General features: G+C 45.4%; 1 protein-coding gene across 1 annotated transcript in view; it reads right to left on the reverse strand.

Annotated features, from left to right (window-relative positions):
* The window catches only part of LOC147728720 (uncharacterized), a 497,345-nt gene that overhangs the window by 140,471 nt on the left and 340,320 nt on the right, over positions 1-16,554 (reverse strand). The window contains exon 23 of the mRNA XM_086963852.1: positions 11,282-11,412. Within this exon, the coding sequence (XP_086819978.1) occupies positions 11,282-11,412 (131 nt within the window). The remainder of the gene's footprint in view (positions 1-11,281; positions 11,413-16,554) is intronic.

Consider the following 16,554-nt stretch of genomic DNA (forward strand, 5'->3'; position numbering starts at 1 on the left):
ACGGTACCGTCCCTTCACTGATGCACTCTCCTCAGCCTCTCACTGATGCACCATCCCTTCACTCTCTCCTCAGCTCCACTATACCGTCCCTTCACTGTTGCACTCTGCACCCTCCCTTCACTGCTGCACTCTCTGCTCAGCCTCTCCCTGCACCGTCCATTCACTGATGCACTCTCTGCTCAGCCTCCCATTGCATCGTCCCTTCACTGCTGCACTCTCCTCAGCCTCTCCCTGCACTGTCCCTTCACTCATTCACTCTGCTCAGCCCCCCCATTGCATCGTCCCTTCACTGCTGCACTCTCCTCAGCCTCTCCCTTCACCGTCCCTTCACTGGTGCACTCTCCTCAGTCTCTCACTGCACCATCCCTTCACTCTCTCCTCAGCTCCACTATACCGTCTCTTCCCTGTTGCACTCTCCTCAGTCTCTCACTGCACCATCCTTTCACTGCTACACTCTCTCCTCAGCCTCTCCCTGCACCATCCCTTCACTGATGCACTCTCTCCTCAGTCTCTCCCTGCACCGGCCCTTTACTGATGCACTCTCTCCTCAGCCTCTCCCTGCACCGTCCCTTTATTGCTGCACTCTCTCCTTAGCCTCTCCTTGCACCGTCCCTTCACTGCTGCACTCTCCTCAGCCTCTCCTTGCACCGTCCCTTCACTGATGCACTCTCTGCTCAGCCCCCCATTGCATCGTCCCTTCACTGCTGCACTCTCCTCAGCCTCTCCCTGCACCATCCCTCCACTGACGCACTCTCTGCTCAGCCCCCATTGCATTGTCCCTTCATTGCTGCACTCTCTGCTCAGCCCCGCCCCCCATCCAGGCTGCAGCCCTCACTCCTCCACTGCACCATCACTCACTGCTGCACTCTCTCCTCAGCCTCTTACGGTACCGTCCCTTCACTCTCTCCTCAGCTCCACTATACCGTCCCTTCAAACTCTCTCTCTCACTACCTCACTCTCACTACCCCACTCTCTCTTTCACTAACTCACTATCTCTCTCACTACCTCACTATCTCTCACACTACTACACTATCTCTCATTCACTCTCTCTCTACCTCACTACTCAACTCTCTTTCTCACAGCATCACAATATCACTACCACAGTAACTATCTCTCTAACACACTACTTCACAACTTCACTCTCTCTATCTCACTACCTCACCCTCCCTACATCACTACCTCACTCTATCTATTACTATCTCACTATCTCACTGCCTCACTATATCATGACATTCTCAAAAATTCACTACAAAACTCTCTCACTACCTCACAACTTCACTCTCTCTCTCTCTAACTCACTGCTTCACTCTCTCTCTATCTTACTTCCTCACACTCTCTCTATATACTACCTCACTCTATTTCTATCTCACTATCTCTCTCTCACTATATCACAACACTCTCTCTAAAGTTCACTACATCACTCTCTCACTACCACACAACTTCACTCTATCTCTAACTCACTACTGCACTCTCTCTCTATCTCACTACCGCACTCTGTCTCTCTCTCTCTCTCAAATACACTAACTCACTTTCACTCTCTCATACACTGCCTCACTCTCTCTCTAGCTCACTACTTCACAACATCTCTCTGTTTCTATCTCAATACAGCACAACAACTCTCACCCTCACTACCTCATTCTTTCACTGCCTCACTCTCTCTCACTACCTCACTCTATATCTACTTCACTCTCCCACAAAACAAAAATAACTACATCACTACTCAAATTATATCTATAACACTATCTCACTCTCTCTCTCACTAACTCTCTCAATAACATCACTCTATCTATTTCCATATCACTCTCACTACCTAACTATAACACAAGTCACTCACTCAAAAAATAACTACAACACTCTCTCGCTGACTCACTCTCTATCTCACTAGCTCACAAGTTCACTCTCTCTCTCCAACTCACTACGTCACTCTCTATCTCACTAACTCACTCTCTCTCTTTCTATCTCACTAAGTCACTTTCACTCTCTCTTACACTACCTCAGTCCTTCTCTATCTCACTATGTCACAACATCACTCATTGTTTCTATCTCACTACCACCAAAAATCACTCTCCATCACTAACTCACTCTTTCACTACCTCACTCTCTCTGTCTCACTCTATCTACCTCACTCTCTCTCTCACTACCTCACTCTCTCTATTTCTATCTCACTAAGTCACTTTCACTCTCTTTCACTACCTCACTCTCTGTCTCTGTTTTCTTTCAGAGGTAAGCCATTTTGTTTTTTTTTGCTAATCTTATGTTTATTTTCTCTTTTCTAGGTTTAACATGGCCTGTGGCGATTCCCTTCAGCCATGTGCACCGCTGTGCACGGAGTTGTTCAGACAGGTATGTATGTTGATTTTAGTTTATGTTAGAGGTAAGGCATATTTTTATTTTTACACTGCACTGTCCTTTTACTGCTGCACTCTCTCCTCAGCCTCTCCCTGCGCCATCGCTTCACTGCTGCACTCTCTGCTCAGCCCCCCCCCCATCCAGGCTGCAGCCCTCACTCCTCCACTGCACCATCACTCACTGCTGCACTTTCTCCTCAGCCTCTCACGGTACCATCGCTTCACTGATGCACTCTCCTCAGCCTCTTACTGCACTATCCCTTCACTCTCTCCTCAGCTCCACTATACCGTCTCTTCCCTGTTGCACTCTCCTCAGTCTCTCACTGCACCATCCTTTCACTGCTGCACTCTCTCCTCAGCCTCTCCCTGCACCATCCTTTCACTGATGCACTCTCTCCTCAGCCTCTCCCTGCACTGTCCCTTCACTAATGCACTCTCCTCAGCCTCTCCCTGCACCGTCCCTTCACTGATGCACTCTCTGCTCAGCTCCCCATTGCATCGTCCCTTCACTGCTGCACTCTCCTCAGCCTCTCCCTGCACCGTCCCTTCACTGATGCACTCTCTGTTCAGCCCCCCATTGCATCGTCCCTTCACTGCTGCACTTTCCTCAGCCTCTCACTGCACCATCGCTTCACTGCAGCACTCTCTCCTCAGCCTCTCCCTGCGCCATCGCTTCACTCTTTGCTCAGCCCCCCCATCCAGGCTGCAGCCCTCACTCCTCCACTGCACCATCACTCACTGCTGCACTCTCTCTCAGCCTCTCACGGTACTGTCCCTTCACTGCTGCACTCTCCTCAGCCTCTCACTGCACCATCACTTCACTGCTGCACTCTCTTCAGTCTCTCACTGCACCATCCCTTCACTGCTGCACTCTCTCCTCAGCCTCTCCCTGCACTGTCCCTTCACTGATGCACTCTCTCCACAGCCCCTCCCTGCACCGTCCCTTCACTGCTGCACTCTCTGCTCAGCCTCTCCCTGCACCGTCCATTCACTGATGCACTCTCTGCTCAGCCTCCCATTGCATCGTCCCTTCAATGCTGCACTCTCTTCAGCCTCTCACTGCACCGTCCCTTCACTGGTGCACTCTCCTCAGTCTCTCACTGCACCATCCCTTCACTGCTGCACTCTCTCCTCAGCCTCTCCCTGCACCATCCCTTTACTGATGCACTCTCTCCTCAGCCTCTCCCTGCACCGGCCCTTCACTGATGCACTCTCTCCTCAGCCTCTCCCTGCACCATCCCTTTATTGCTGCACTCTCTCCTTAGCCTCTCCTTGCACCGTCCCTTCACTGCTGCACTCTCCTCAGCCTCTCACTGCACTGTCACTTCACTGCTGCACTCACTCCTCCTCCCCACTGCACCGTTTCTTCACTGCTGCACTCTCCTCAGCCTCTCACTGCATTATCCCTTCACTGCTACACTCTCTTCTCAGTCCCACTGCACCATCCCTTCACTGCTGCACTCTATGCTCAGCCCCCCACTGCACCGTCCTTTTACTGCTGCACTCTCTGCTCAGCCCCCCACTGCACCGTCCTTTTACTGCTGCACTCTCCTCAGCTTCTCCCTGCACCGTCCCTTCACTGCTGCACTCTCTGCTCAGCCTCTCCCTGCACTGTCCCTTCACTGATGCACTCTCTCCTCAGCCTCTCCCTGCACTGTCCCTGCACTGTCCCTTCACTGCTGCACTCTCCTCAGCCTCTCCTTGCACCGTCCCTTCACTGATGCACTCTCTGCTCAGCCCCCCATTGCATCGTCCCTTCACTGCTGCACTCTCCTCAGCCTCTCCCTGCACCATCCATTCACTGACGCACTCTCTGCTCAGCCCCCCATTGCATCGTCCCTTCATTGCTGCACTCTCTGCTCAGCCCCGCCCCCCATCCAGTCTGCAGCCCTCACTCCTCCACTGCACCATCACTCACTGCTGCACTTTCTCCTCAGCCTCTTATGGTACCGTCCCTTCACTGATGCACTCTCTTCAGCCTCTCACTGCACCATCCCTTCACTCTCTCCTCAGCTCCACTATATCGTCCCTTCGAACTCTCTCACTACCTCACTCTCTCTATCACTACCTCACTCTCTCTTTCACTATCTCTCTCACTACCTCACTATCTCTCACACTACTACACTATCTCTCATTCACTCTCTCTCTACCTCAATCTCTACCTCACTACTCAACTCTCTCTTTCTCACAGCATCACAATATCACTACCACAGGAACTATCTCTCTAACACACTACTTCACAACTTAACTCTCTCTATCTCACTACCTCACTCTCTCTACATCACTACCTAACTCTATCTATTACTATCTCACTATCTCATTCTCACTGCCTCACTATATCACGACACACTCTCTCAAAAATTCACAACACTCTCTCACTACCTCACAACTTCACTCTCTCTCTCTAACTCACTGCTTCACTCTCTCTATCTCATTACCTCACACTCTCTCTATATACTACCTCACTCTATTTCTATCTCACTATCTCTCTCTCACTATATCACGACACACTCTCTCTAAAGTTCACTACATCACTCTCTCACTACCCCACAACTCCACTCTCTCTCTATCTCACTACCGCACTCTCTCTCTCTCAAATACACTAACTCACTTTTACTCTCTCATACACTACCTCACTCTAGCTCACTACTTCACAACATCGCTCTGTTTCTATCTCAATACAGCACAACAACTCTCACCCTCACTACCTCATTCTTTCACTACCTCACTCTCTCTATCTCTCACTACCTCACTCTATATCTACTTCACTCTCCCACAAAACAAAAATAACTACATCACTACTCAAGTTAAATCTATAACACTATCTCACTCTCTCTCTCACTAACTCTCTCCATAACATCACTCTATTTCGATATCACTCTCACTACCTAACTATAACACAAGTCACTCACTCAAAAAATAACTGCAACACTCTCTCGCTGACTCACTCTCTATCTCACTAGCTCACAAGTTCACTCTCTCTCTCCAACTCACTACGTCACTCTGTATCTCACTAACTCACTCTCTCTCTTTCTATCTCACTAAGTCACTTTCCCTCTCTCTTAAACTACCTCAATCCTTCTCTATCTCACTACGTCACAACATCACTCATTGTTTCTATCTCACTACCACCAAAAATCACTCTCCATCACTAACTCACTCTTTCACTACCTCACTCTCTCTCACTCTATCTACCTCACTCTCGCTCTCACTACCTCACTCTCTCTATTTCTATCTCACTAAGTCACTTTCACTCTCTTTCACTACCTCACTCTCTCTCTATCTCACTACCTCACAAACTCACTCACTGTTTCTATCTCACTACCTCAGAACATCCCTCTACCTCACTCTTTCACTACCTCATTTTCTCTGTCTCTCACTACCTCACTCTCTATCTACCTATCTCTCACTACATAACTCTCTACCTCACTACTCCACTCTATCTCACTACCTCACAACTTCTCTCTCTCAAAACATCACTAGCTCACTCTCTCACTACCTCATTCTCTAGCTCACAACCTCACAACTTCACTCTCTTTCTCTAACTCACTACCTCAATCACTCTATCTCACTACCTCACTCTTTCTATCTCACTAACTCACTTTCACTCTCTCTTTCACTACCTCTTTCTCTATCTCACTACATCACATTTTCTTGCTTTTATTTGGACTGTTCAGCTTGAGTTTGTCCCTTCCATTGCCCAGTCAAGTCAAGTATTACACCGACTCCTCCCTCGGGACTCGCTCCTCTCTCCGAACTTTGCCTCGCAATGCAGGAACATCGCTGCCAGCAGCAGCAGTGCCGACCGGTGGGGCCGCATCCCAGGCTGAGCTTTGCGGGGAACCCGAGGAGTGGCAAGGGGTCAGCGGTGCCACCGGCAGGTCCTGGCTCTGCAGTCATGCAGCTCCCAGGATGCAGGACTTCTGCTCATACTCTCATCCCGTCACTCACTCTTCCCTTTCACCACTCTCCTTCTCTCACCGACTCTCTCTCCTCTGCTCATACTCTCATCCCGTCACTCACTCTTCCCTTTCACCACACTCTCCTTCTCTCACCGCCTCTCTCTCCTCTGCTCATACTCTCATCGCGTCACTCACTCTTCCCCTTCACCACACTCTCCTTCTCTCACCGACTCTCTCTCTTATGCTCATACTCTCATCCCATCACTCATTCTTCCCTTTCACCACACTCTCCTTCTCTCACCGACTCTCTCTCCTCTGCTCATACTCTCATCCCATCACTCACTCTTCCCTTTCACCACACTCTCCTTCTCTCACTGCCTCTCTCTCTTCTGCTCTTACTCTCATCCCGTCACTCACTCTTCCCTTTCACCACTCTCCTTCTCTCACCGACTCTCTCTCCTCTGCTCATACTCTCATCCCGTCACTCACTCTTCCCTTTCACCACACTCTCCTTCTCTCACCGCCTCTCTCTCCTCTGCTCATACTCTCATCCCGTCACTCACTCTTCCCCTTCACCACACTCTCCTTCTCTCACCGACTCTCTCTCTTATGCTCATACTCTCATCCCGTCACTCACTCTTCCCTTTCACCACACTCTCCTTCTCTCACCGACTCTCTCTCCTCTGCTCATACTCTCATCCCATCACTCACTCTTCCCTTTCACCACACTCTCCTTCTCTCACTGCCTCTCTCTCTTCTGCTCTTACTCTCATCCCGTCACTCACTCTTCCCTTTCACCACTCTCCTTCTCTCACCGCCTCTCTCTTCTGCTCTTACTCTCATCCCGTCACTCACTCTTCCCTTTCACCACACTCTCCTTCTCTCACCGCTTCTCTCTCTTCTGCTCATACTCTCATCCCGTCACTCACTCTTCCCTTTCACCACACTCTCCTTCTCTCACTGCCTCTCTCTCTTCTGCTCTTACTCTCATCCCGTCACTCACTCTTCCCTTTCACCACGCTCTCCTTCTCTCACTGCTTCTCTCTCTTCTGCTCATACTCTCATCCCGTCATTCACTCTCCCTTCAACACACTGCTAACTCTCTCCAATGCACCACTCTCTCTCACCCTAATTTGTTTTTCCTTCTTGGCTCTATCTCTATTCATTATCCCTCCCCGACTCCTCCTGATTCTATAGAACACTTTTCAAAATTTTTTGTAACCATCGTCCATTTGCGTGAGATTACGCTATTTGCATTGTAAATGACAATGGCATTATTTTATCTGTTTTCAAAACCAACACATAAATAAAACATTTGTCATTGACAATGCCAATCGCTCTAACTTTGTCAAAGGCAAAACCATTGCATTGTAAATGCTTGTTGCAGGCTTGCTGGAGGTTGTTCCCGTCTCCGGGAGGTGTTCGACACGGGCCCTTATCGGGTCTAGCCCCGCCTTCCCCGGCCCATGGTTCCATGTTATCTATCTTTTATAGAGAGTATTTAATTCACAAGAGGAATATTAGTACCACAAAAGTCCATATGTGTGTGTATTATTTAGTAACTTAATCACAAATGTTTGGCTTTTTTTCAGAAGCTCAAATGATCTAAGGGTTGGGAGGCAGAAGCCCTAAGCAAGAGTTTTCCCCAACATGAAGAAGGTCCTTTCTCCTGCTCTAATTTTTCACAAGGCACAGGTTTGCAATACAGAACTTTGGGATGATCTTATTTGTGCCCTATAAACCCTTCTATTCCTTATACAGTTCATGATTACCTCTTACTGTCAGTGAAAGTGCTTCTTCCCATACGTTTATAGCAAGAATGTTAACTCTGTATACAGCAGCAGGGCTGCCCTTCTACACCCTCAGCTTCTAAAACTCTATTCTTCTTATGTACAGGATTAGACTATGGCGTCTGCAGTTCCACTTCCACAAAAAGAGCCACATACCCTATTATCTTCTTGTAACATAGCCCTCACTTTTTGGGGCCACACCCACTGGATCCCCTGATCTCCAACAGCTAAAAACAGCCTTTTTAGAATAAAAGGGGATCTGGTTGTATCGCACTCAGCCTCTAATGAGATAGGCTTCAGTGAAAAGGAGTGTTAAGAGTCAACCAAATCTGACAGAGAATCTCAACCACCCCATGCCAACAGAATAAGTACGCACCCACAATGCATGTGCTAGCCTCCCCTGCAGTCATATCACAGGTTCTATGTGGTTTAAACACAATTCAATAAAGCTGTATTTATTGCAACATGCTGAACGGGATCTATTAATGAATAATATGTGTACAGCCCTGCCACATCGGCAGCTTCTATTTCAGTTCATGAATAGAATATCTTAAAGGTAAACACTGGGGGCCTCATTTACGAGAAGTGGCGCATCGCTGCGTGAAAGCAGCAATGCACCACTTCTCAGTACGCCCTCCTTGCGACACCAATGATGCGTCATATTTACAATATGGCGCATCATGACACAAGGAAGGACAGATACGTCAGTATAACTGACGTATCTGTCAGTGCTAAAAGAGGGACATTGCTGTAGTTGTGTCAGAAGCCTGACGCAACTCCAGCCATTGTTCCTTTCACATGGGGCAAGCCCCATGTGAAAGGGCCTGCATCACCCTTACGCCTGCCATGAGGCAGGCGTAAGGTTTTGACGTACTGGCGTCCTAGAAGTGGCGCAGCGAAATCTCATAGATTTCGCTGCGCCACTCCTACAAACCTTTTTTGTGGGGGTACGCCCACCCTGCATAAATTATACCTGGCACAGGTATAAAGTAGCGCAGAGGTTTACGAAGTGACGCATCTACCTAGATGCGTCACTTCGTTAATATGGAGCAACATGGTGCATTTTTTACACCACTGGTAAGTCACAAAAAGTGACGCACCGGTGGCGCAAAAGTGACGCAAGGGCTCATAAATAAACCCCAGGGTCTGCTGAAACCACCAACATGATTTCTTCCCATTTAGATAGGCAGGAATGGTGGGGTGCAGTTCATCTGGTATATCCAGGGTTTTAAGATCAACCTCCTATGTTTCTCCCAACGTTGCTTACAACGACTCGGAATCGGTACTATTGACTGGTGGCAGATCCTTTGTAACTGTTAAATGTTTAGTAAACCTCACTTGGGTAAGGGGACACCTTTCCTAGGAAACGGAGGAGGATTGTAAAGCAATTCATTGCTTAACCTTACCTCTGGGGCCATAAGTAACAAACATAGAATTCCCTTTCTTGGAATTTACAGTGTGGGACAGATAGATGGAAAAAGCACTTTGGAAAGAATCTAAAAGTTACTTCCTCTAGAGACTGATGAGGAAAAGGAACAGTTATGCCAATGTCCTGATCTAATGAAAGGAATATGGCACCTTAAGTCAAAAATCGATAACATGGACAGCCTTGTAAGTAAAAACATTCAAATATGATTCTTGACATATAAAAATGACTAGTTCCTCCTACTTGCTGTGAGATGTTTGACTGCCAAAAAGACATTGTGGCTGATATTATATTAAACCATATATCCTCGTACGCCTCACAGGGAGATACCAAGATGACATGCAACACCTGTGGAAGAGCCCAAGATGGCATTGGGGGAATTAAACTTTAGTTCCCAAAGTTATAGAGCAGATGGGATGCCAGAGATGCCAAAGGCTCGATCTGACACACTGGTTGTTGATCAAGACAAAAACTAACTAATTGGACGAATGAAATGTCAAACTAAAAAAGCATGATGCATGGCTGTCAGCTCTTTCCAGAATTGCTTCTTTCTGACTTCATAGTCCTCAAATCAACAGACTCCACAATGTGACCTGTTATTTGTATCAGTGTGGAGGAAAGAAACAGGGATGTGGCCTCCAGAGAAATTCTAATTATTGGGGGGATTGCAATGAAGAGTGACTATTGAAACAAAAAGCGGCAAATGATCAAGGGGGTCCTTAATGAATTACCACCTGTATTCCTTTTTTCTTTGCTTGATGCAGCATCACTCTGGATAGGCATTTTTTCTTTTGATGAAATAACCTTACCACATCTCTCTCTGCACCAGAATCTGATGTACTTATAGTTGCTGCGTGGACTGCAGATGTGACCTTTTCAGATTGAGGGCCCAACCATGGGACTGTTAAAATTGCAGCTTTTCCCTACTTCAACATAAGCCCTGAAGAAAGACGATTTACTAATTAAACAGTCATAGAGATATTAAAAAAATAGCTCGCCTTGGATACATAGATGAATGGAAGCAAAAATACTCCATGCTGGATGAAGCACAGTTGAAAAGTATCCTAGGCATTTTACCACGAGGATAACCTACACAAAAGTACATAACCTAACTCAGATCATGCTTAAAATTAAGCATAAGAAGCCTTAATAGGTGGATTCAATGGGTAAGGTCCACATGATCCATTCTAGCTTCTGAGACTACGAAAACTGGATGTTGCAACATAGAGGGGCGTTTTTAAACCAGGAAGGAATAGGGGAGGGTTATTGCAAAACTATGTTTTTTAGGCCCTTAATATGAGTGGACCGTGATAGGAGTGATATTTTTAGCACCTGCTAAACAAGGATACTATTATGTATGTCATTTAACTGGTGCAATAATTAACACATATCACATTTTCCTCTAAAATGTTGAATAAGATGCTTATTGTGTTGCCTTCTGCACCAAAATATCCAAGTATGTAGCGGTCATTTTTACCCTCTAAATACCAGCACATTTGAGCTGCTGAAACTCATCTGGGGATCTGGGTTTTATCGCACCTAGTATTGTAGCGGGTGAAATAAAAATTGCCAAAATCATAATTCAGATGTGTGGTAACACTTGTTACACAATGTAAAGAGCCACACCCAATAAGGGCCTTAAGGTTTACAAATATAAAATGTTATGAAATACAAACCCACATCCCCCTAGCCCCTTCCCCTTTACATTTTCCCTCAGAAGACCATTACCAGTTTTATACAAGGGACAAGCTAGGTTCTTGCAAATGTTTCTGAAAAACAAATATGTTGTGCTTAGCAACAAATTTACCATCTTACCTATTTTCTGAGAGGCCAAGTAATAGGCCGCCGTCGAGAATCCTGTACTCGTGCTTTGGACATGGGACAATGTAGAGGCCAGTCTGTTTCCTGACATATTTCTTTTTGAGGAGATCATAGGTCAACAATGTCTGTGAGAAAAGCAGAAATTAAACACTGAACACCATGCCTAGCAAGAATACTTAAATACATTTGTCATTCCTCCTTTTTTGGGTATGTTGCAATTCAAAGTGCCCAGCTAAATGTTATGTTATGTTAGGGATACTTGATCTAGCACACGTACACCAATGGGTTCTGGACGCTGCTCAACATATCTGTACAGTTAACAAAAGACTGCTTGCCTGAAAAGCCAGGCCTTTAAGAATCTTCTAAAAGACAAAAGTTCACATTCCAGTCTCAACGACAATGGAAGAGAATTCCACAACACAGGCACACCTTCCACTGTAGATTTTACTTATATGGCTACAGCAAAAAGGTGTGCGAGGCAGAGCTTTGACGCATACCTTAAAATCCACTGTGTGATGCAGGTGGGACCTAGGCCATGAAGGACCTTAAAAACAATGCATACGATCTTTCATGAGATTCTGAATTTAACATGCAGCCAGCGAAGTTGTTGACACAAGGTACTGGCATGAGATCTTTAAGCTCTTGTATTAGGCAGACTGCTGTATTTTGAATAATTTTCAGCTGATTTAGAGTCTTTGCCATAAGGCCTGAATATAAAGATTTGGCATAGTGGCGCCAGGAGCGAATTATTTCTAGAACTACAGATTTAATGGCATCCACTGAAAGATAGGGCACTAGCTTCCTGGTCTGTCTTAGCAAGAAGATACATTTTGATATTACTAAGGAGCTTTGAGGCTTCATGGAGAGGTTGCCATTGACAATCACTCCCCTCCTCTCAGCAGCATCTTTAGAAGCAGCATCTTTAGCCCATACATAGTTGTCCATAAATCAACTTTATTGTTAACTAGCAGCCCGACCCGACGTTGTCTGGGAGCAAAAGGCTGCTTCAGGGCCCCCGCCCGCCCCGCAGAAGAATTGTCTGTGCAAGTCCTGGCCCTGTTCAACTGATTTGGCCCACTTGTGTTATTTTTTTAATTCGTATGTATTGTTTTCCACGTTTTATGTTGTCCGCAAGATGTGAGGAAAGTGTCGTGTCACCTGTTTAATGTTTTTTTTTCTTTCGAAGGCTCTTTCCGTGTGTTCGTTTTTGTATCCCTTCAAAGAAGTTTCCCTTTTGTTTTGTCAATTGTGTGGTGAAGTCCTGGCAGTGCTTGAGTGATTATGGGCAGTTGTGTTATTTTTGTTATTCGTATGTCTTATTGTAAGCGTTTTATCTTGTCCGCAAGATGTGAGGAAAGTCTTGTGAATGAGCAGTCTATTGCGTTTCTCCGTTAAGAAATGTCGGCTTTTTTTGTCTGTGTTTACCCCCCTGTGACGTCGTTGGTCAATGGCCAATGGTTAAAGACTTTTTTTTGGTAAGCCGAAGTCGTATGTGAGTTTTCTTTAGTGCGTTGTGATTGGTGTAGTATGCGATTAATTCTGCCCCCTGTGTGGCGTCATTTGACACTCCTCGTCGATGGAAGGCCCGCCCGGTTTTTAATGCGAAGGCGTCAATGTTGTCTGGGTAACTGCAATGAATGTGTGTATATTTCTTATAGCGCGCACCTCTGCTGTTTTTGTATATTGGTGTTACCGCGCTGTATGTGTGTATGTGAGTAGAAAATCGGATCAAATTTAAATCTCTCTGCTTTATGCATAAAATCTCCACTAAAACTGCCCCAAAATACTTGCAAAGTCTGGTGCATCCTTACCAGCCTTACTGAGCCCTACGGTCTGCTTCAGCTAAGCATTTTGTAATACCCAGAACCAAACTGTCAAGAGTGGGTGAAAAATCGTTTGCATTTCTTGGACCGACACCTTGGAATACCATGCCACTCTCTGTACGAAATTAGGCTAACCAAGTGAAGTTCAGGAAAGCCTTAAAGACCTGGCTGTTTAACATCTGAAACATGCCCAGTTAGGAACAAACCATGAATCAGTAGCGCCGGGAAACCCTTTGTTGGGTAGCTGTTGCGCGATACAAATGACATAAATAAAAATAAATAAATAAATAAATAAATAAATGTAAATTCATTGAAAGCGCATTTCCGCTGTATGTGTTGGGATTTGCAAATGTTTGTTAAAAATTCATTGAAAGCGCATTTCCGCTCTATGTCTGCATATTGTGCGTTCTAAATTCAGTGAAAGCGCATTTCCGCTCTATGTGTGCATATGTAAGTGTGTTGTGAAGGCGCTTGGCCTATGTTTGTTATTTGCGCTTGGCACGGCCCTGTAAACGCCCACATTTGTTGTTTGAGATGCCCACGGCCACAACCACGCCCCCAAGGGACTACTTTACCACTTTTGGCGTTTTTGCTTTTTTAATGTATATGGTGTACATATCTATAGCCTATGTCCTTCTGCCACATCTCCCCTTTCAAATGGTGTATTGGGTGTAGTGATTGGTGCATTACTTTTGTAGTTTACCTGGCTCAAAGGTTTGTGTTCTCTCTTTATAATAGTAGTATAGATGACAAGCTCCTCTGTTTTTCCCATGTTGACTTTTAGGAGGTTCAAGCCCATCCAGATCCGTATGTAATACATTACATTTTGAAAGCCGACTGAGAAGAACAATCAGGTTCCAGTCGCACTAATATCTGTGAGTCATCTGCATGCATGTATATTTTGCCTCCTTTAGCTACGAGTTCCATATCCAATGGTTGAACATATATGTTGAAAAGGTTTGGCGACAGGTAAGTACCCTGTTGCATTCTTTAGGTATATGCAGCCAATTGGCCAATAATGAGGAGAACTGCATTCCCAAGAAACGGTCTGTCATAAAAGATTACAACCAAGTCAGAGCCTTAAATTGGGTCGCTACAACATCGTTCAACAACGTGTCCAAGATGGCTGACAAGTCCAGCAGTATCAGAGCAAAAACTTGCACTGAGTTACTCTCCTCTCAGGTCATTCATAATGCCCAACAAAACAAACTATGTGTTGAAAATAGGGACACTTACGAAACACACTCAAGAACATGGCCTTAGGTTTGGCTAGACTCACAACCGCGCAGTGATAGGATACCCTCCTGGGTGACAGAGTGCTCTACAAATCCGCATAACATAACACAACATAACATAGCATAACAATTGTTGTAAAAATTTTGCAATTTCTACCATCTATGTAGCAGAAATTTCAAACCTTTTGGAAACAAATGGGATGTGCTATTTAGTGACCCAGTTACTATAATGAGTGTGGATGTTTGAAATGTGTGTTTTTCTTTGTTTCACAAGATATACCTTGGGTTAACTCGAATTAAAATTGAACGTTTGAGTATATTGAATGTTTAAAAGTCATTCAAGATACCGGCAAGGGAATGTCATGAAGCATTATCTGCAGAAACCACTCTCTGCAAGACATTTTCTGTGCCAACAAATCCCCCACAAAAACAAAATGTGCGAAATCACTCACTCATATTTTCCAAAATTCTGTGTAATGTAATTAATGCAAAATTATGCAAACTAAGCAAGTTTAAATTTAATTTTGCAGAGGCCATATCTTGAGAGCAACATGTCAAAATAAGTTGTGTAACCACCTAGCATCCTAAAATGACTGGGACATGGGGGAGGAGAGAGGTATGGTTACATCTGGTGTGAGGAAAAGAGGCAGTGAAAGAGGGGAGAGGACAGATTCTTGGGAATAGAGAGATTTGTCTTCTTCTCACCAGACAAAAAAACAATGCTGTGTGCATAGCCGACCGTAGGCATCTAGTTGGCTGATCAGCAAGGAGATAGTAGGAGAGATGGTGAGCAGGAAAGGGTTCAAAATGATTTGCAAGAGTGAGGAATTATGTCCTGATAGAGTTAGACACCGGGGCTGGCTGGTATATATTCACTGAAGTAAACCAGAGAGACTTATCTAACCACACTGTTTAGGAATTCATGACAAGTCCTTCCGATAAAGATGAGCGGATAATGGAGGGCGCCGGAACCTTTGATTTCCGCTGATTTCCGCCATCTATCTCAGGTCATAATGAGGTCTTTTGACCCTGGAACATCAAGTCAAATTCTGCCTGTTTTTCCCCTAACAAGAAATAACAGACCAGTGTCTGCACACATTTAACAACCGCTTGGACCAGGTGGTAAATGTTTGTGGAGGCTAATTTCTGGCCTGTGGTGCAGGTCCAGTTGGGCGTGTGAAGGGCAAAACAGGTGAGGTCAGATTGTTTGCTGCTCTCCTCATCCTGCCTATGGAGGTCGGAGGTTGGGGGATGCAGCACTGCACTAACGTCTAGGCATGTTCTCAAGGGACACAGAATTATTGGGAAGTATTCAGAGTTTGTGGGCCCAAAAATGCCGGGCTCAGAAAACCAAGGTATCTAAGAGTTGGCCAGAACAGTATCATCCCAGGGGACCTTGGTGTCAAAAAGATAAACTGTATGCACAGGTCTTATTCAACGTGCTAGCTGCAACCACTGTTCAGAAGGAGCACTAGCTTTCCAGTGAGTGGAAATTGAGTAAAAAAATTATTTTAACAATTCAGTCAGAGAGACACAAGAATGACAGAAGCTTGAATGGCAGGCATCAAAGATAGGGGCACGCAGGGCACCATCATCTAAACCACCTCCAATACTGTGAATCAAGCAGGAAAAGCAAGGCAAAAGTCTATAGGTCTGGCTTTTGAAAAATGAAATTAAGGAAGAAAGAAATGTTTTCCTTTTCTTGCTTTTAACAACATCAACATTTGAAGTTGCAAATACAGAAATATGAAAGCTGAAACGACGGGAAAACATTTTGTGGGGACTTGATCATCTGAGCTGGTCCTTCCTACGTTCAGGAACATATCGACTATTGAATACATCTCCACTAGCATACTCTTGTTATCTAAAATCAGTACCTTTGAAGTAGATGACCGGGCGGAAAGTGACCATAGACCTTTGTGAGCAATCCTGCAATTAGTCTCCAAGTACTCGCCTCTGCAACTCCCTTTGGGCGAATCAAAGGGGGAGGTACAACACAAAGTCCTCTCTAGAATTAAATGTTAAGACAACCTTGGAGAAAAGTTAAACAACTGGATCACATCAAAAGAGGCCAATGATACGCCACTCAGTGTACTTTCACTATTGGAGCATTGGGATGAACTTGAAGCAGACCTTCTTTCAGCCCTAGAGGAGGACAGTAGCTTGCTCCGAGAAGAAGCATACCCATTCGACCAACAGCACCTCATAC

Source organism: Lissotriton vulgaris, chromosome 3_1, assembly GCF_964263255.1.
Source record: "Lissotriton vulgaris chromosome 3_1, aLisVul1.2, whole genome shotgun sequence".
NCBI lineage: Eukaryota > Metazoa > Chordata > Amphibia > Caudata > Salamandridae > Lissotriton > Lissotriton vulgaris.